A 20,253-nucleotide genomic window follows, 5' to 3' on the forward strand; every position below is an offset into this window, starting at 1 on the left:
AGAGGTTCGTGTAAATTGAGTTGAAAATTAATATAAAATTTTTGATACTATTATACTAATAAACTCATTGCAACAACTTCAAAGCTTTTAATATTACTTACAATGCAGTTATTTTTCTTAAACTTCTTTGATGGACCCGGAGAATTGGGCGCTAGTTGGGACTTTTGCATAAAAAATACAATTTTAACTTAGAAATTAATGTGTCCTCAAGTCGATATTTTTTATTTACTTACAAATCTATTGCTTTTTATGCTATCCGGTGTGTCCGGAGGTGTTGGCTTGGAAGCAAACGATAAATATTTCAAAAATTTGTATGAAACTTTTTATAAAATAAATGTGTACACACTATAATAAATACACTATATTTTGTATAAACATTTTTAACCACTAAAAAAGTTGTTTCGAATTTTAAAAAATTAATTTAAATTTAAATTTTTATGTTCAGAAAAATACTTGTCTGGTTTCAGCTCACGGCTGCCACAGTCGACAGACTTGTTTTATCTTCGACTGTCAGAACTATTTCCATAGATCCCCTAATATATTTTGAAACCAGCACCTATACCGTAAATAAAGTTAGCCTTGGAATGTAACGTCTCTGTACCTTGGGCTGAGTGCCCAACTCAATTCGTTCAACAGTCGGATCTAGCGAAAGCAAATTACCTGGATCAATACTCAACAAAAGACTGTCATATCAAGCAACGCTTCAAAACTATTTTAAAAAACTGTTTTTATTTGAAAGACGTTTTGACAATTTCTTTCAGGACATCGAGCGAAATTACGTTTTCACAAATATATGTAAAAAAGACAGTGACAAAAACAGCTGTTCCCACGTATTTGACAATTATTTGGTTATATAGGACCAAGTTGTACCACAGAACATACCATATAGTTGGTCTTCTTGAAAAAGAGGACATAACAGAATATTTTTGTGATTTTCGCTGTTTGTTCTACGAATTTTTCAACTAAGATGTTTGAAGGTTGAATGATCTATATTCTACAATCTTCAAGAAGCGTCTAGAGTTTTAAGTAAAGTTCTGGTTTCGTCAAAAACAATATTCCTGCTAAATTTTTTCGACACTGCATCTCATTTTTGGTCTTATAATAATTGTCTGTCAAACAAATCTAAAATCCGCTCTTCAAATATACGTATATATGAAGGTATAGTTTATTTTTACCTTATGCTCGAGAGCCGCAGACTCCGTAGTATTTTGTGCTTGCTTGTACGGAAGAAGTAAACACAAAAGAAATCAGTGTCAGAGGACTTACCAAATTATGTACAACACAAAAAAAATCTCTCAAAAAAATAAGAAAAACTTGGCACATTTCTCCCAATCAACAAGAAAAACATAGCAAAACACAACACAAACTGAACGCTTTGGCTGAGCACACAAACAAATATATTACTATAATAATCATTCTACATACCAATTGAACCTTCTTCGAAATGCTGGGGGCACGCTGTACGAGTGGTACTTCGTTGGCGCTCACCGCCGGCGTTATGCTGGCAGCATCCGGATCCGGTTGGACATCCTGCAGTGTGTTCGATTTACGAAAGATTGCTTCAAAGGCGGAGCGTATGCGATGCTCAGTGCCAGTGATGGTGGTGTAGGGCGTAATGTTCGGGCTGTGCGGTGAGGTAGGTGCATAGGTTTTTAGATTAAATGAGTTTGTCTTTTTCAAAATGGATTTGCGTGGTCCCACATTGTTAGTGAACGACTCTTGACGCTGTTTGGGCGGCAGCATTTCATCGTTGGCGATTTGACGTAAACTGAGTATATCCGGTGCCGGCAGGACTTCGAAACGTGATGGACGACGAACTCTCAATTCAGCCTCCTGCTTTTTCTTCTCTTCTTCGCGCGCGCTAAAAAGAAATGTGAATTATTACAGATAAGTGCTTGAATGTGTAGCCAAATGTATCCAACTGCTTTACTTACCGCTCTTCTGCCTCCTTTTGCCACTTTTGTGCCACTTCCATGCGTTTCTCGCGTCCGATATGCTTCTCGATCATTTTGATCAATTCATAACGTTGCACAGAGCCAAGCAGTATCATATTCTCGTGACTATCGACCAGCGGTAGAGATCGTAGCGTTTTGTTCGCCTTCAGCACCTCCTTGAGTTTTTGATACGAAATGCCATGCCAGATGTATTTCACATCTCGTACCATAAAATCCTCCACATAAATGCTGTACATCGCCGAACTGGACGGCAGCAAATCGGGCAGATACGGCAGCTTCTTAATCAATATAATACTGTCGTACATGGACGGTTGTAGAAGGGCTGCAATGGCGTTCGCTATTAACACTGCGATCATCACCGGTACAACGTGCGTTATCTGGCCGGTCATCTCGAAGATGATTACCGCTACCGAAACGGTATGCGTCACGGCGCCGGAAAATGCCGCCGCACCAACAACTGCGTAACCGCCGGGTATGATGGGCGATAGGCGACCGCCGTAGCGCACGCCGTTCGGGAACCACAAATGCATGCTCTCACCAATGAGACGACCCAAACTGGCGCCGATTTTAAATACGGGTATGAAAATACCGGAAGGCACTGGTATGGTTGAGGCTACAATTGAAATGAAAAACTATTTCCAAGAGAGAGAGGGAGAGAGAGAGAGAGAGCGCAACTTTAGTAATGCTGTATAAGAATTGTGGTTGAAATCGCTTACAGTGAACACAATGTATATGGAAAGATTGATGAATATGTTGGTGTAACTGGTGACCCAATGCGTAACTATAGCCGCCTGTTCCACGGTGAGATCGTCACGTGACCACGTGAAATTGCTGAATAACTGTGTGACTTGTTCATGTGTGCTTAATTCGCCAGCGATAAATTGACCGGGTCCTAATGGAAATGAGAGTGTAGAGACAAGCAGCGCCAGAAAGCCCGGATATAGGAAGCGACTGTGTAAATGAAAGCATTAAACATCATATTTTTATAATTAATATCTATTTAATAAAAATGAGATATGTGTTATATACGTACTTCTTTTGCAGAAATTTATTCATCTTCTTATTCGAACGCATGAAGAGCACATAGCGGCGATGTACCCAAACATAGGCAGCGCCACCAACACCGGAGACAACGCTGCAACGATAAAAATAAAGAAAGTTAGAAGAACGCTCATTTTGAAATTCTCCAACAGAAGTTTATTGATTTGTTTCTAAAGCTTCTTTAATGTTGAAGTAGAACACTCACCCCATTAGGGCAAATACGAACAACTCCTGCGGATCGAAGGGGAATTCGGTGGTGAAATTTGTGAGAAATATCGCACGTACTGTGTCTGCATTGTGAAACCAAACAGCCAAAAGACGAAACACCGTTGCACCGCAAACAGCCGCAAAGAAGCCACGCCAATAATTGCGCACCGCAAAATAAGTGGTCGTTACCTCGATACTAAACAGTACACCTATGAGAGCAATAGCGATACATAGCGAAAAATATATATAAAAGAGAATATTAACACGATCTACTTACCACCGACGGGCGCGGCAAAACACGAACCCACACCGACCGCACACGCAGCGGCCAACATCTCCGAATTGCGAGACTCATTCTCATAGATGCCTTGGAATGATGTGACGAGCTTACTTAATAATTGTGCTACAATACTTGCTATGTGACAGAAAGGACCCTACGAGCGAGCGCAACCAAAACAAGCGATAAGTTATAGCATGGAGTAGAGAAAATAAATAAAGTATGATTAGATGATTTTAACCATTTATATGATTGCTTATATGAGTTCAGTTGAAGTATTTTTCATAATTGAATATGTGAGTGTTGTTTGCCGTCAACTACATACTCGTACTTATCGTATTATACTTTTCGTATATACGTACGTAGGCACATAGTCGACATTGCTCTCCTTATAGTTGTGACAATTTTGATACTTACTTCCTTTCCTAATGGCATACCACTGCCCAAAGTTGCCGTTAAACCAACAACCTTGGCCACCAATGTCTTAAATGTGAGATACTCTTTCAGCGCAACGCCACGAAGAATCGTTTTCATTTCAGGTATACCTGAACCTAAAATTATATACACAGAGATTTTTCATTGTAAAGCGATATTCAGAGAAATGAAGAGTTAGTGAAGTCAGTAAGAAGTTGCGTTAGTTTTTATTTACATTTTTCTTATTTTCATAAAAAAATTTTAATGATTTTTTGAACTTTTCATAACTTTTTTTTTGGAGTATAAACCTTATGGTTTGAGGAACTTGTCAAGAGCTTCTTAAAGAGTATAAACATTATTGTATACATTTTTTTTAATAAAAGCCAAGTATCGTGCAGTTAAGGCAACTTCGTGTCACAGCAGTAAAAATGCTATCAATATTTTTCGTTTGCGGTGAAAGCTTAAAAATCTTAACGTCACACAAAAAAAAGGTGCTAAATAAGATAATGTTCAAAAAAATGTTGTTACAATTAGGCTTAAAAATAATAATTTTTGATTTAAGAATTTTTATTTATTTTTAAAAAGGGTTATACGAAACTGAATCTATAAGCTAAGGACACTATACTAAAATGTTTTGAAAAGCTTGCTAGTATTTGAGAATTGTTATGAATCTTCCAAACTCTCTAAGAATACCTCTCCAAAGTTTTTTTGAAAAATCTAAATCTGCTGATAAGCTCGCAGATTCGGTCCGAATTGATTTTAGAACAAAAAAGCGTTTATACAAAAAATTATTTTTGAAATTATTGTAGAAGCAATGGAATTGCCAGCAATTACTTTAATATTTACATTTACAAAGTAACAACAACACGCAAATGAAGATGTTAAACTCGCAACGGACGTGCAAATTATTTATGCACATTGCATTTCATAGATGTTTGTATGTATGTATGCATGCGATGCTATATATAGGTGTTGCCTACTGCTTGACCCATAAGTGGCACAAATAAATGTGCAAATTGTGAGCACAATAAACATATTCACCATTAATTCTTTATATACTTTTTGCTTGCATTCTGGCAATACGCCAGTGTAACGTGCGGGGGGGAAATATACATAAATACTTGCTCATGTGTTCAAGTAAACTAAATTGTGCAAAATTTGCGTTTAAATTAAACAAAAGTTAACAAACATCTGTCTACAAAGTTCTTTTTCAAAACTGATATTTAAGTGGTTAAGAGTACGCGCATATGTAAGGAATATTAATATCTTATATAATAGTCTATTTATTTTATATATGTATAAAAAAAATTATCATATATATATATAATTATAAATTAATAATATTAAATTGCAATTGCTTGAATTAATTAATTATTATTTCTACCATTTTGTTTAAAAAAAATTCCTTCACAGAATATGTAGTCCCTTGAAAATTATTTCTGTACGCTTACTTTTGTTAGTTACACCATTGAAGTAAAGTAAGTAAGTACGAAAATCTAACAAATAAATTTAAATGTGGAATTATATAATGTGTAAAGGCGTGAAAAGGAGATAAATAAAACACGCAAAAAGTCAGCGTTATCTATCTACAGTTATTTATCACCTTACAGTTAATAGCTATCTAATTATCTACTAACGAATATTTACTTTACTTCAATGAGACGCATAACACACAACAGATGCAACAAAATATTATATGTAAAAGAAAAACAAATGAGATTTTTCGCACTATTTGTTTAATACAATATTTATTGCTGTTGGGTAAAATTTTAAAAGCACTATACTAACTCGATTATGATTATTATAAAATACATATTATAAATAATACAAAGTAAAAACAAAGAAAATGTTTTAAAATAAATAAAAAAATAAAATGAAATATAATACAATAAAATAAAATAAATAAAGATATATAAAGTAAAATAAAATTTAAAAAATATGATTTAAAACAGAATAAAAAAATATAATAAAATTAATAAAAATAAAATAATACAAATTAGAATAAATGAAGTTAAAAAGAATAAAAAAAAATAAACGAAAATAAAACAAAATAGCACGGTGGCCAAAAAATAGTAAGACTTTTCTAAATTTCTCGCGAAAATCTATTTGTCGAAATATTATTTTTCTATGTTGGTATGACTGTCAGTGACATCTGTGCCAAATGTCACATTAGTGTTTAGTATACGCTTGCCTTTCTGAAGGCCTAAAGTGCATGCGGTGATTATTTCTATGAGTGAAATTATTCAACAAAGAAGTTCCATTAAATTTTGTGTACGGAATCACATTTTTAGTGCCGAAATGTTCAGAATGTTGGAAAAGGCCTTCATTGATAATTGTTTGTCGAGAGCAAGTATTTTTGATCTCAAATTATTCAAAGAAGTTGAGAACGCGTTGACAATGAACCACAGACAGGAGGGTTATCAACGTTAACTGATGACCAACACGTCAATAAAATACAGGAATTGGTGCTTGAGCATCGACGATGAACAGTCAGAGATCTTATCGACATCGTTGGTATAACGGAAGGATCAGTGAAAACCAGTTTGAAAGATCATTTGGGCCTAAGAAAATTAAAAGCACGATTGGTTTCAAAATCACTAAATTTTTCTAGAACCAGCGGCGTGTCATCGTCTGTGAAACAATGCTTTCCGACTACGAGGATGTCAAGAAACGTATTATTACTGGCGATGAGTCTTGGATCTATGCCTACAACCTCGAAACAGGCGATCAATCGGCCGAATATCGCGGCAAAGCTGAACCGAAGCCGAAAAAAAACACATCAAAGCGTGGCAAAAATCAAGGTTATGTTGACGGTTTTCTTGGATCGGGGTGTTCGTAAAAAGAGACCAGAATTATCGGCAGACGCTATTGTTTTTGCGGTCTTAGATTTTGATGAATAAATTAAAAATTTTAAATAAAATATTACTATTTTTGCTCTAAGAAGAATAATATAATACAAGCGTTAAAAATAACTATTTTATAGAAAAATAATACATGCAAACTTATCTATATTTATTTTAGTAATACATATAATAGCAAGCTGAATATTTCAATAACTATTGCAAATTATTTATTTAAGTGATATACAAGTCATAGTTAATACATTCAATAATCATTATTTTAGATAAACACATATTTATTATGTAATATCAACAACTCACCTATACTTTGCGGCGCAACGAGATGCACAAAGCCGGCTGAGAAGAGTATCAAACAGACCGGCAGTGAGACCCATGCGAAATACTGTGTGATCGGCTGCGAGGTGAGATCGCGATAGAGCCACACGCGCGCTAAACAATAACAGAACAATTGTTGTCAATGAAAAATACTATGGTAAATTAAAGAAATACTTTAGAAGTCCAACCAACCATTTGTACAAACATTGATGCCTTTGTCCACCACATACGATACGAAGGCCATTATGACGCCCAGCAGCGCCAAGAACACCCAATCTTCGCCAAGGCGCGCAAATGTACGTTTCCATATCCATGATGAGACTTTTAGCATGCGCGACGAACGTTTGCCCAGCAATTCCTGTAAATATTTCCCAGCACTGCTGCTTTATAAACGATTCGTTCAAATGGGGATAAACACATACAAATACTAGTGACTACACAAGGGTTAAAGCGAGTGTGCAGTAAGCGCCTATGCTTAGGCAGCATAATTTATAATAGATTTGCTGTTACTATGTTTATATATATGTGTATGTGTGTATGCGAGATTAAATAAATATGTACAGAGTGTGCTAGACTTTATACGGATAAGTTAAGTAAATATATTTTAAATAAATACAAACAAATAAATTTCGTTTTTGGTAAGAAAAAAATGTATTTTTAGCAATAAAGTTATAAGAAAGAGTTAGTTAGCTAGTTAAAAAGTACAATGGATGCAAAAATATACTACAGTATAAAGGGAAAATATACGACCATGGCAGAACATGGAATTCCAATTTTTTACTGAAGAAACTTAAGAACTTGCAAACAAAAGTAACTCATAAAATAGCTAAAATTGTAATTCAAATATTTATTTACAACAACTTTACCTTCAAAAATCAAATTCCCGTAAATTTATTCTCATTCAATTGAAATTATTTTGCACTCAATTATTGCGTAAGAAGTGTTTTGAAAATAATTTTATGGCATGCAATTAAGGCATTTAAGTGTAATTATTAAAAACATTTATTTGAGCGTGAAAGATTTTCTTGTTTGTTTACCTTGTTCCTTTGTTTGTCTTCTTGCTTGCGGCGTTTCTCGAGTAATTTGAGTTTTCTGGCTTCATCTTTGGCAAATTCTCCTAAATCTTTGGTATAGCGGCCATACATCTGTGTTAAGAATATTGGAAATTATTTATATTTTTTGTAATATTTAATTGAATATTAATATACATATAATATTAAAATATTTTTAAATAATAAATTTATTAAATATAAATGTGCCAAATGTCACAACAAAATAATCATTTGTGTTTAGTAAATGCTTGCCTTTGTTGAAGTGCATAAAATGCATTCGGCGATTTTTATTTGAGTGTAATTATTCAATAAGAAAGTTCACCTAAATTTTGGGTGTGGGATAAAATTTCTAATGCTGAAGCCGGAATGTTGGAATAGGCCTTCGGTGATAATTGTTTGTCGCGAGCAAGTGTTTTTGATTGGTGCAAATTATACAAAGAGGGTCGAGAGCGTGTTCCAGAACGGCCATCAACATTAATTGATGATTAACCCGTCAATAAAATAAATTGATACTTGAGAATCGACGATGAACAGTCAGAGATCTTATCGGCATCGTTGGAACAGCGGAAGGATAAGTAAAAACCTTTTTGAAAGATCATTTGGGCCTAAGAAACGCAAAATTACAAATTTTTTTCGAGAAACAGCGTCGCAGGATGTCATGAAACATATTGTTACTGACGAAGGTCTTGGATCTATGCTTACTACTTGGAAACCGACCATCGATCGGCCAAATATCGTGGCAAAGACGAGCCGAAGCCGAAAAAACCACGTCAAAACAGGTCAAAAATCAAAGTTATGATTACAGCTTTCCTCGATTATGGAGATGTGGTGCACTCCGGTCAAACTTTCAAGAAGGAATACTATTTGGGTGTTATGTATCATTTGCGCATAGCTATTCGTAAATATAGGCTGACAACTTATGTTTTTGCACCATTTTAATGTATGGTCTGCATTAATTCTTCGTGAGTTTTCCGCCAATATTTCAACCACCGTATCGGTCTGACTTATCTCCTTTTAACTTCTGACCATTCAGCAAATTCAAACGATCGCTTCGTGGAAACCTTTTTGAGTTAATTGAAGATATTAAACGTGAATCACTACGCGCATTGAAGGCTATTCCGAAATTGTCGAGGAAAGGGGGAAAAACGTGTATTTGAGCCAAGGGAATTACTTTGGGGGACGACATAGATTTTGAAGAGTAAATTAAGAATTTTGAAATTATGAACAAAATCTTTCTATTCTTGCTCAAAGTAGTATACAAATTGTATTAATAAATCTAGTGCACAGTTAATGAAAATCATTTTAGACACCTTGCCAAAAAGAATAACTCAGAAAAAGCTAATACTGGAACGATTAAAAGAAAAAGAAAACTATGTTCTCATGTCGAAATGCATTAATTGAGCTTAATTTAAATATATAAATCACAGCTAAACAATTTAAGTTTAATTTGGGTTAAGTCGAGCCATATTTTTTATACAGCCTTGTTAAATATATAAGTCTTTGGTTCAAAAGTAAATACCGTATATGTATTTCAAAACGTACGTGTGCAGGAAAAAATTTCTGAGTCCCTTAATATAGGATTGTTCTAAAAGGGCTATTAAGGCTATCTATGAGCAGGTTTTTGCTTCATTGCCTTTCAAGTTTTTCTTTTGACTTTTCGAGTCAAACTTTTAGTGTATGTGAATATGATACGAATGATATTGATAGAATCGAGTCAAAGATCAATCTCATGGTTAAGCCAGGGATAGGTGCCACAGTGAGCTTTGATCAACTTAGCTGACCATATTACGAAAAGTTACGAGCCTTAATAACAACATCAAAATTTTAAAAATAAAACCAGAAGTCTAAGTGAAGTTCCCTTTTAATTTTAGGTGCGTGTCTTGGCTCAATCGGACGGAAGGGGCTTGTTTTGAAAGACTTGAGCATAACTGATAGATATTTTTGAAATGTTTCCTTACATAAAATAAATGTTCCTCAGTGTATTAAAGAACTTATGAAAATATATGGTTTTATATATGCATAATAATGCGTAAACGAAGTTCCAAAGTGTGTAAATAATTAATTTTCAACAACCTTTTGAAAAATATAGTATTTCATTCGTATACAAAAAAAAAATGCAAAGTGTTTTCGCTTTTCCCAGCCTGATATAAAAATAAAAGAAATACAAATTTATAAAAATTATTTGCTTGTTCTACATATGATCGCCTAAAGTCTCTCATGGTGCGGCCGTTTCTAAGTGTCCGTCACACATTTGTCTGTCTCACTTGAAGGCTGCGATTTTGCTTTGTCACTCAAATAGGCGAGCCATTTGCTCTTTATCTCTCTCGTGTGTCTTGTTTGTCTCATTTGTTTTTACTTCAAAAATATTATTTACCGCTAGCTAGACTTGCTGCTAGACGAAAATCTATTTTTAGCAAGCGTGCATAAAATATTGGCAACACTTCGTATTTATTTTGTTTCATTGGCGACGATGAAAAAGAAAACATAACAGAGAATATAGTAAAAATAATAAAACAAAATAAGGAAAACAAAGTCAAGTACAAAATATTATTGCTAAAAATACGAATGTGTGTACAGTGGCGCGCAAATAAATATTACCTGCACGTTATTTGTAGAAATTTAATTCGTTACACCATGTAACATTGCAAATATTATGTTTGACTTAAAATAAAGTTTTATATTAATTTGCTAAGTTTACACTGTGTGCTTAACACCTGAATAATGTTTACTTGAGATATTAGTAAAAAAACACACAAGTCTGCGTTTATGCTTTACAGGTTACTCATACGCCCCAACCAGACTCATGCCATTTTCGAAAGCTCCTAAGTTAAAGTCTAGTAAATGTTTTTTATTATATGTTAAACATCAAAAATTTGGAAATAATTTTTTTTAGATTTTTTAATAATTTAGTTTTGTATAATTTTTAAAGTTTTTTTTTTAATTCAATAAAGTTAAGTTTTGTATATTTGTATATCTGAACTATTATATTTGAAGAAATAAAACCCAAAATTATTTTAAAAGAATTTTCATACAAATTTTATTATAATTTTAGTATTCCAAAAATAAAGCGCGAAATTGTTGCTTTACTTTATCTTTTTCCTTAATAAAACTAAGAAACTCAAACGAGAAACCGCATTTTATGGAGCTAAAAGTTTACAAAAGTAAACAACAAACAACACATAACATAATTAAAACGGTAATTAGCAAATTTACAAATGCGGCCGATAAGTGTAACTATTGGCACATAAACAGCCATTAAGCAGCCGCTTCAACCCGCCATCTGTGCTGCAGTAGTGCAATAGCAAAAACAAATAACTCAATGCGTTGCCGCCATAATCGCAGCGAAGCGTTGAAAGAAGCTGCATTAAATGGGGGGCATAAATAATTTGTCGTAAAATGAAATTAGCTGAATTGCCAATTAAATGTAGAAAGTGTGTGTGAGAGATTGTGAAGTGGCGGATAAGTGTGTGGTGAGTGCAATTAAGTGTGCAGCCTGCACGTAAGCGCAAACGAAACTTTGTATATGGCTATAATAGTGCTGTGAGCGCTAGAAAGGCATTAGGGAAGCAATTGTTTATAAAGCACAGCCGCTGAATGGGCAAGGAAGTACGTAAAATTCTATATATACATATGTATGTGTTTATATACATATATATACTATTTACAAAACTCTGTTGGCGATGATTAAGTAAAAACTATTTAACTACGTAAACTTATTATTTACATATAAAAATTACGTGTCACGTTGTTTGTCCGCGATGGACTCCTAAACTACTGAACAGATTTTAGTAAAATTTAGCACACTGTGTCCAGTTCGAACCAATTTAGAAGATAGGATAGTTAAGACAATTCATAAATAAAGAATATAGTAAAAGTTCTCTTAAGCGGACATCTCCATTAACCATGGACACTGGTGATGTGTATTAAGTACAATCTATTAAGCGGACAACTCTATTAACTGGTCAGAAACGCTGGTAACCAGACATTGAGAAAACAGCCTTAAATTCATTATTATTTCCAATAAAATTTATTTGTATAAACATATTCAAAACTAGAGTACAATTGTACAGTCCCTTGGATTCTTATACAGATAAAAGCATTTCGCCTTTATTCGTAAATCAAATTTTCACTGTATTGAATAGTATAAAATGTATACCACAGCAAGGCGTGGCCGAATCCCCTAGTAATTAATAAAAATTAAATGATTAAATTAATTAAATGAAGAAAAACAAATAAATAAAGCAAAATAAAAAATATACTAAAACTGTATGTAAAAATGAAAAAAAAAATAAAAAACGAGTTTCTTACTAATTCTACAGAAAGTGTTATATACTTCGAAAAATTATTCATTATAATTCAGTCACTAAGAAATTTGTTTGTGATTATAAAACTATTCCACGCTCCCTAATAAATGTAAATTTCGCTATTAACTATTTGTTTTAAGCTTATTTAGACACGTAAATATGTACGTAACATTTAACAAGAATGCATGTAATTAAATTGAGTTGTATAATGTATTCAATATATGAGCAGCTGAGTAAGCATGGAGACATTCGCTATAGAAAATTAATGGGAATTAATAAATATTTTCGAAACCAAATTTTTGTCAGAAACACCAAATGGAAAAATAATATTTATTAATATCTGTAGAATTAAGTTCTATGACTTTAAGAACTGTCTGCATACATCATTGCATGAATGATTTGTTAAAACAAAATGGGAATATGGGCTGATTTTTGAATGCTGTTGTTTTCTTTATAGTCTCGGTACCTTTAATTTCAAATTAAGCTGAGTTAAACTTGTCAGCTTTTGGAAAAAGTTACACTGAAAAATTAATAATTCGAGTTGTAAGTCAGGTATAGCGCAAATATTTTAAATTTACTTCCCAATATGAAAAAAAGTTGGCGGCATACGTACTTGCATTAAAAAAATCAATTGAAATATATAAGATATTTTTTATTTCTTATTTATTAGCAACGGCCTAATTTATTTGCGTTGAAATGGTGTAGGAAGTTGGTTACGTATACGCCACAGTGCTTCTGTATATAATGGTAAATGACCGAACTTATGTTTATAATAGTAAGCAATTGCTAAAAACGAAATAGAAAAAGCGCAAGATATTTTGTTCATTAGCTAATAACTATGCCACTACTTCATTGAAGGCATATATTTAACTATTTTCTTTTAAAAGTTGTACAGCTTTACATATTCTTACTAATGCACACTAAAAAATTAAAAATAAAAGTTAAAAAATACATCATATAGACACATACATAAATATATAAATTGCGGTTATTTTGCTTTTAGCCTATTCTAAAGTATTATTGCCATTAGTCCCACTCAAATCGGAAATTATTCAATTTTATGGGAATTTGTAAGTGATTTGCTTTCAGATTTGCCTTACGGCCGCTGTATAAATAGACGGCTTGCTTGTTTATGTTTGAGTGTGTTATTTCGGTCAAGTGTATTTAAATTCTTGATTCCATAAAAAATTACAGTTGGTGGTAATATTTTTGTATATATACATTAATATAAACTAATATTTTATTTTTTGGGGAAAGGCAGTCAAGGCAAGATGAGAAATGAACGCATGCAATAGAAGGGTTGATATGATTATTTTTAATTCAGTAAATATAAAAAAAGTATGTTTGAAGAGTCATATACATTAAAATTAAATTTTTTGAGTTTAATAAAAATATGGGTATTTTAAAAAAAAACAAAATAAATTTTTGCCTTCAAATTTTTTATTTGATCTTAACAGAAAACGTCTAAAAAGGGGACAAAGCTGTTAAAAGATTGAAAATTTTAGCGAAAAGCGGAAGTCTATACAAAAAGCAGTCAGAATAAAAATTTGATGAATATATTTTCCTTTTTAAAGAGGGTTCTCTAGTCTAATAAAATAAAAAAATAACAATTTTTTTCCAAACTTTAACTATTCAAGACTATATCTACGCATTTTTAAAATTTTGAATTATTTTCGGGGATATGCATAGGCCTTTTGCTGACCCTGCATTCAAAGTGGTTCAGTCGGAAGTAAAACTTAATTCAGAAACATAATCAAGTTCTTTAAAATTCTGGGATTTTTATGAAAAATAGGTACAGAATAAAAAATTTTAATCGAAATTTTATGAAAATCAGAATTGTCACACCAATTTCTTGTGAAATATAAAAAGTAGCAAAAAGTCACTTAGATATATGATATAAAAATTTAAAAATATTTCTCTCGTACCAACATAAAAGCAGGCGCTTTCTGCACCCTAAAGAAAAATCCTATATTTTCATGAAAAATATTATTGTTATGCATATATCGTCACCTAAAATGCAAAATAACGTAACATCACTTTTCATAAGAGTACAGACGAAGGAAAATGTTATTGAAACAAAATTTGAGATTTGGCTATAAGATGGTTATATATTGGTTATCTCATATATACTCATATTGAAACAAAATTTGAGTTTTGGTTATAAGTATATTGGTTATAATTTCTGACAACGATTTTTTATTATTGTTCCGCATTTTAGGTGACGGTTGTGTATTACAACTCTTAAAGATCATACGAGAATTATGTGTGAGTGTAGAAAACAAAAAAATATATTTTTTAAATAAATATTTGAAAATTATTATTATTGAATAATTTAAATCACCGCCTTTGAAAGAGTAAAGAGTAAATTGCCTGATATTTCTAGCCCTCGCACACACTTACATAATAGAATGCTTCGATTTCGACATCAATTTGATTCTTCTGCTGTCCACCACTATCATAACTATCCACGCTAGCTTTGCGCTGTGATTTGCGCCGCAACGAGGAGCGTCGCTTAATCGCCTCCCGTTGCTCCTTCTCCTTTTGTTCCTCGCGCTTAAGATAATCATCGCGATTGATCAGCAATTCCGGCTCAAAGGCATACTCGCGGATATATTCATCGTCGGCATCCGAGTCGAACATGTGGCGGGGCGATTGATGCGCCGCAGCGCATGCGCTGCACGAACAACACTAACGAAATTGCTAATAACAACAAAAATGAAGAGCTGCGAAACTAAATGCTGAATACGAACAATAAATAAATAGAGAAAACACCTATGGTGAAAGGTGAATGTGTGTTGTTGGCACAAGGCAAAGAAGTGTTGCTTGCTGCTGGCGCTGGTAACCGGCGCGCAGGCCAAAAATAATGATGTGACACGACGACGTGACGACAGCAACGCGCGACGTTTTATTGCAAACGAGGTAGACACGGCTCAAGCAAATGTTTCAAATGTGTCTCGCTTATGAGTACACAAGTATTATTTTGTTATGTTTTAGTTTATTTTATTTGTTTTTTGTTTTTAAGAATTTTCACGGGCATTTGTGTGATTTATTTTTGTTTCGTTTTTGCGAGAATTTGTTAAATCTTTTGCTCGCCTTTTGTCTGCTTTCTATGTACTTTTCATTTGAATTTCACGAATTTTTTCTTGCGCATAATATTTCACACACATATCTTCATATTTCATAGATGTCTTTGGCATTAAGTTATTTGCGAAATATCATCGACATTGTATGCCTCAATGTGAAATGCGCATTTGGCGGTCAGCGGCGACGACATCGCGACGCGTCACACGCGCACTCGCCTCTAGCCCTCCAGCCCTTGAGCCGCTGCAGACATTGTCAGTGTACTTGGTGCCAGGCGCATAACCCTGTCGTAGTGTAACCCCTTGTTGGCATTCTGGTCGAAGGCGATCCTTGTCGCTTGTGGCCATAATATGCTCGGCTGCAGCTGCTCGGCGTCAAGGCGACTGATTCATGATTTGATGCTGAAAGTTATTGTGTTTGTTGTTTTAAAAATTTGTCATGCACCGTAGACATTTTGTGCTGAGTAAGGTTTTTTGGTGAATATTTTGCGGAAAAGGGGGAGAGCGAATGTGCTGTAGATAGTATCTAAGCAGTATTTGAGGAAGATCCGACAGTTTTTAGGTTCAGTTGTGTTCAATTTACAAAAAAAAAGCATATACTTGTATTTTATACAGCAATAAATTGTTTGACTTCCCACTAAATTATTTAATTTATTGTGTAATATTTGGAGGGCATTAATCTTTGTGATTATCAATATTTTGATTAAATATGAATTTCAAAAATTTTACGTAAACTTATTTTGCTGTTACACACAATCCAAGCACTATTTAATTAATTAATTAATTTTTTTTTATTTTTGTTTTAATTTTTTATTTTAGTTTTTTATTGCTACATTGAAAATTTAATTTTTGGTCTAAAAATCAATATTTTTAATAATAAATTTTTACAACTTTTTTTATTTATTTAATGAACGCTTGCACAATTTCAAAGCAGTAATTTGCTATTTCGCTCATCTATAATTTATGACATATTATATACATATACACACGTTTACACTCATTAATACATGCTTGCTTCGTGTATTTGACTCGAATATTTATTTTTCACTTATTACAGTAATTTCTTTTTGTTTTAAACTATAATTTTTTACCACTGTTCAATAAATATATTGACACACGTTTAATATTTATTATTTATTATTATTTCAACTATATTTTGCTCAATGGAAAATATGGATTTTATGTTATTCATTATGGATTTTTATATTTCTCTTCTTCTTCTTCGGCAACCTTTGAAATCACTATACTAATGAAATTGCTAACCACATTTTCTAACTCATTTCCTTGTCATAATTAATTACACATCAAAGGTTTCAAAAATTTTTTGAATTTCCATATAGAATATGTACATATATATATTATTTATTAATGAACGTTAGCTTTGATTTCTGAAAAATATTAAATTTTCCCAGACTTAAGCACGACGCACGAATGGCAATTCAATTGATCGTCGCACTAACGTTCGCGAAAACTTTTTGAAAACTGAACGGGGAAAAGCTTTTTCACTTGAATGGGATTATTGAAAATTGCTTGCAGTTGGTGGTTTCCTTTATTCCACTGTTGGCCAGGTGGCCAGGTGTGGTGGATATGAACAAGAATGTGTGCTAAATTGAATTGGTAAATTAAGTGTACGAATACGAGCTTTTTTTGCAGCATTTGAAGCATGTTTAACATGACATTCCTTTAAAGATTTTTTTTTTCAAAATTAAAACTTTTGATTTTGGCACTTTGTTTATAAAGTAACCATGTTCAAGTACGTTTAATTAAAAAAAAATATATTAAAAAAAAATTAAAAAAAAAAATTATGAAAAAAAAATTTAAATTCTCAGTTGTCTTTTTTGACAAATAAATTCATTTTTTTAACCAAAAAAATATATATGAGTATTTGATTTAACAAAATCGATTGTTGGGAAAATTGATTTATTTTTGTCAAATCAGCTCACCATTTTATCATTAAATACGACATAAATCATATTTTTTACTATACTGGAAACCACAAAAAATATATAAAATCGGGTTGAAAATAGTTAAAGTCTGGTCACCCATCTTCGACCAAGCGAGTCCACATATCAAGTGCGTCCATCTTTTTCCCCCAATCTACTAGATATATATCCATAGGAGCATATGCTAGGGTCTGAAGACTGTTAGAAAAGCTATTTCTGATATTTGCAAGAAATAATATACGAAATGGACAAATGAGAAAGCTTCAAAGCACACGCTTTGCTAACAAACCAGCAGCTTTGAATAATCCGATTATAAATAATATTTCATGAATGGTCAGCACATTTATTTTTTATGTTCATATATTTTTCTTTTACCATAAAATGACCGCAAGGCGGAATAAAAGAACGCCAAGCCCAAGAACCGGCCGCACCAACTGCAACAAGCGGGTGAACGGGGCAGCATGAGGTCAGCAGAAGCGGTTGCAGATGAAAAAGCATGCGGGTAATGAGCAGCAAACGCTGTGAAGACAGATGGACGTTGAAGAGCGATGGACAGATGAGGCAACAAAACAGATGGGCAGTGGCAATGGGCAATGTGGAAAATGTTTGCGCAGACAAATCGACAGATATGAGCAAAAGATGAGTAGAATTATGAGCAAAAGATGAGTAGTAGTGTTAATGACGGAAAATTCGCGAGAAAAAAATATATAATTGTGAAAGCTTTCGTTTATGGCCGGACATAGGAAGGGTGCTAGCAATATAAATATGCAGTTCCTTTGTGTGTGTGTGTGTGTGTGCTTTAGAAAAATCGTCAGAATTATACGCGGAAAGCATGTCAGCGCCACTTACTGCGCTCATCTGCATGCCTGTCTGTCAAGCTGATTGTCAGTCAATAGAAATGCCAAAATGCTTTCTGGGATGCTTCTAAGGAAATATTTTTATCGGTACTATTTGTTATTGCTGAAATTTTGAGATTAGCTAAAAGAGTTTATTTATTTTGTAATTTAATTGTTTTTGTTTACATTGCTATTTTTGTAGAATTCGAACAAACAATTAACTATTGAATGATCACTTGTATGATTGCATCCGGTTCCGGCTCAAAATTGTGTTAATCGGAAAATAATTAAAAAAAAGTGTGAGTAAATAAGGTTTTATACTATTTTATATCCCATGAGCAAATGTGTTTCTAAACCTTTTTTTTCGGTCTTAAAAGACTTTTCGTGGACTATGAAAAATTACCGTTATACATAACGGAATATTATATTTACATAATTAAACACTACACTTATGCAAAAAGCATGCTTCATTCATTCATACTTAAATTCTACAGAAAAAGTGAAACAACATGCTCATTTGCTTACTAGGGTATCAATATATCCGAAGGGATCATCGTCATCCGAAGATGAATCTGAATCACGCCCATGATCCGCTGGTGGTGGGCATGGATAGAAGGCTTGCGATTTGATTTTCGGTTGCTTTGACACCCGCCGCAATTCCTCCTCCATGGAGATGGTGCTGTTGCGTCGCTGTCGAAATTGACGCAGAAACTTTTCGAAGTCAGCCCACTCCGAGTCGACGACTTCAACATTTTCTTCGCCAAATTCTTCGTCGTAGCGTGGTTCGCGTTGATGTTCGCGCATGCGCGACTCACTGTCGCGTGCGTGCTGGTGACGACTGGCAAGGTAAACCATTTTTTTTTTTAGTTTATTAATGTAAGGTAATTATCACTCGATTGCGCGTTATTGTTTGTGCATTATTTTGTTGAAATTGTTTGTTTTTTTACTTTTATTCGTTCTTTATGGTTTTGAATTTTGTATAGTTCTTTAAGATATGATGTGAATGCTAATAAAAAATCAACGATAATTATGATTATTTTTTATTTATGGTTAGAGTACTAGAAGATTTCCAAAGTTTAGGAAAGGCTGGCAAATTATTGTCCGAAGTTAAGTGAATGGATTCATTGTAGTCAAGCACGCTTACAAGTTACATATAAGAATTTTCCTTATAAAAAAGACGAAGGTGTATAGACTTCGTGGAATCGATTACTTTTGACATTTTAGTAAGAAAGTTTGATCTACTTTTTTGAGTATATATAGAACAGAAAGCTGTGCTTTTAACATAAAAGTTTTAAAATTTATTTATTATTTGTGCCGTTTCGATGACCAAGTCATTCGTTAAAAAAGAGACGGACGTTCTGTCAATATTTGGGCTAAAATTTACGAGTATTTGAACTCTTCATAGACATTAATTGTAATGGAAGCGGCTGAATTCTGCCGTGTTGACAGTCCTTGACCGGATAAAGAATTCGGATTCGTTCCGATTACGTAAATCCGACTGTCCTGGGGACGGAAAAACAGTTGTTGTAGTAGTGATGAAGAGAAGGAAAAGGCAAATTTTGTGCAGATTTGATGATGAAGTTGATTTCAAGATGTTTTGAAAACTACAACAACCACTCAAGTTACGTCCTTGCAAATTTAGTCTTTCGGGGGTTTTTGTTATAGTATTCAACGCTTTATGCACTTTTTATAAAATTATATTCGCAAAATCGATTAAACACATTTTTGTAAAGTGTTCGGTATTTTATGTACGTATATTTTTATAATTCAGACAACTTCTGTTTAGATAAAATAGTATGAAGAATAGTATGAAGTATAAAATTCATACGATTTTTTCCAAATGGCAAATTTATCCAAAATTTTTTTTTTTTAATTTTTTTGTACATAAATAAATATGTATGAAATAGCTCTATGCTTCAATAGCTCTATGAATTAATCAAGTTATTATTTTTTTTTAATTTTAACAGC

The 20,253-nt window shown here is 33.1% G+C and overlaps 1 protein-coding gene across 12 annotated transcripts in view; it reads right to left on the bottom strand.

The window, feature by feature from the left end:
• LOC105230928 (chloride channel protein 2) overlaps window positions 1-20,253 on the bottom strand; it is a 48,636-nt gene that overhangs the window by 7,304 nt on the left and 21,079 nt on the right. For 2 of the 12 annotated variants that reach the window (XM_011211957.4, XM_029552344.2), the window contains exons 2-14: window positions 8,108-8,215; window positions 7,263-7,428; window positions 7,056-7,184; window positions 3,898-4,031; window positions 3,481-3,637; window positions 3,202-3,412; window positions 2,989-3,090; window positions 2,672-2,906; window positions 1,935-2,587; window positions 1,426-1,861; window positions 1,176-1,217; window positions 234-278; window positions 102-161 (exon numbers count right to left, since the gene is read on the bottom strand). In XM_011211957.4, coding sequence (XP_011210259.2) covers window positions 102-161; window positions 234-278; window positions 1,176-1,217; window positions 1,426-1,861; window positions 1,935-2,587; window positions 2,672-2,906; window positions 2,989-3,090; window positions 3,202-3,412; window positions 3,481-3,637; window positions 3,898-4,031; window positions 7,056-7,184; window positions 7,263-7,428; window positions 8,108-8,215 — 2,478 coding nt within the window. Of the gene's footprint in view, window positions 1-101; window positions 162-233; window positions 279-1,175; window positions 1,218-1,425; window positions 1,862-1,934; window positions 2,588-2,671; window positions 2,907-2,988; window positions 3,091-3,201; window positions 3,413-3,480; window positions 3,638-3,897; window positions 4,032-7,055; window positions 7,185-7,262; window positions 7,448-8,107; window positions 8,216-14,826; window positions 16,301-18,810; window positions 19,292-20,253 lie in introns of those variants that run through there. The other 10 variants (XM_011211959.4, XM_011211961.4, XM_011211954.4 and 7 more) reach the window with 9 other exon arrangements.

Source organism: Bactrocera dorsalis, chromosome 2, assembly GCF_023373825.1.
Source record: "Bactrocera dorsalis isolate Fly_Bdor chromosome 2, ASM2337382v1, whole genome shotgun sequence".
In the NCBI taxonomy this organism is placed as follows: Eukaryota; Metazoa; Arthropoda; class Insecta; order Diptera; family Tephritidae; genus Bactrocera; species Bactrocera dorsalis.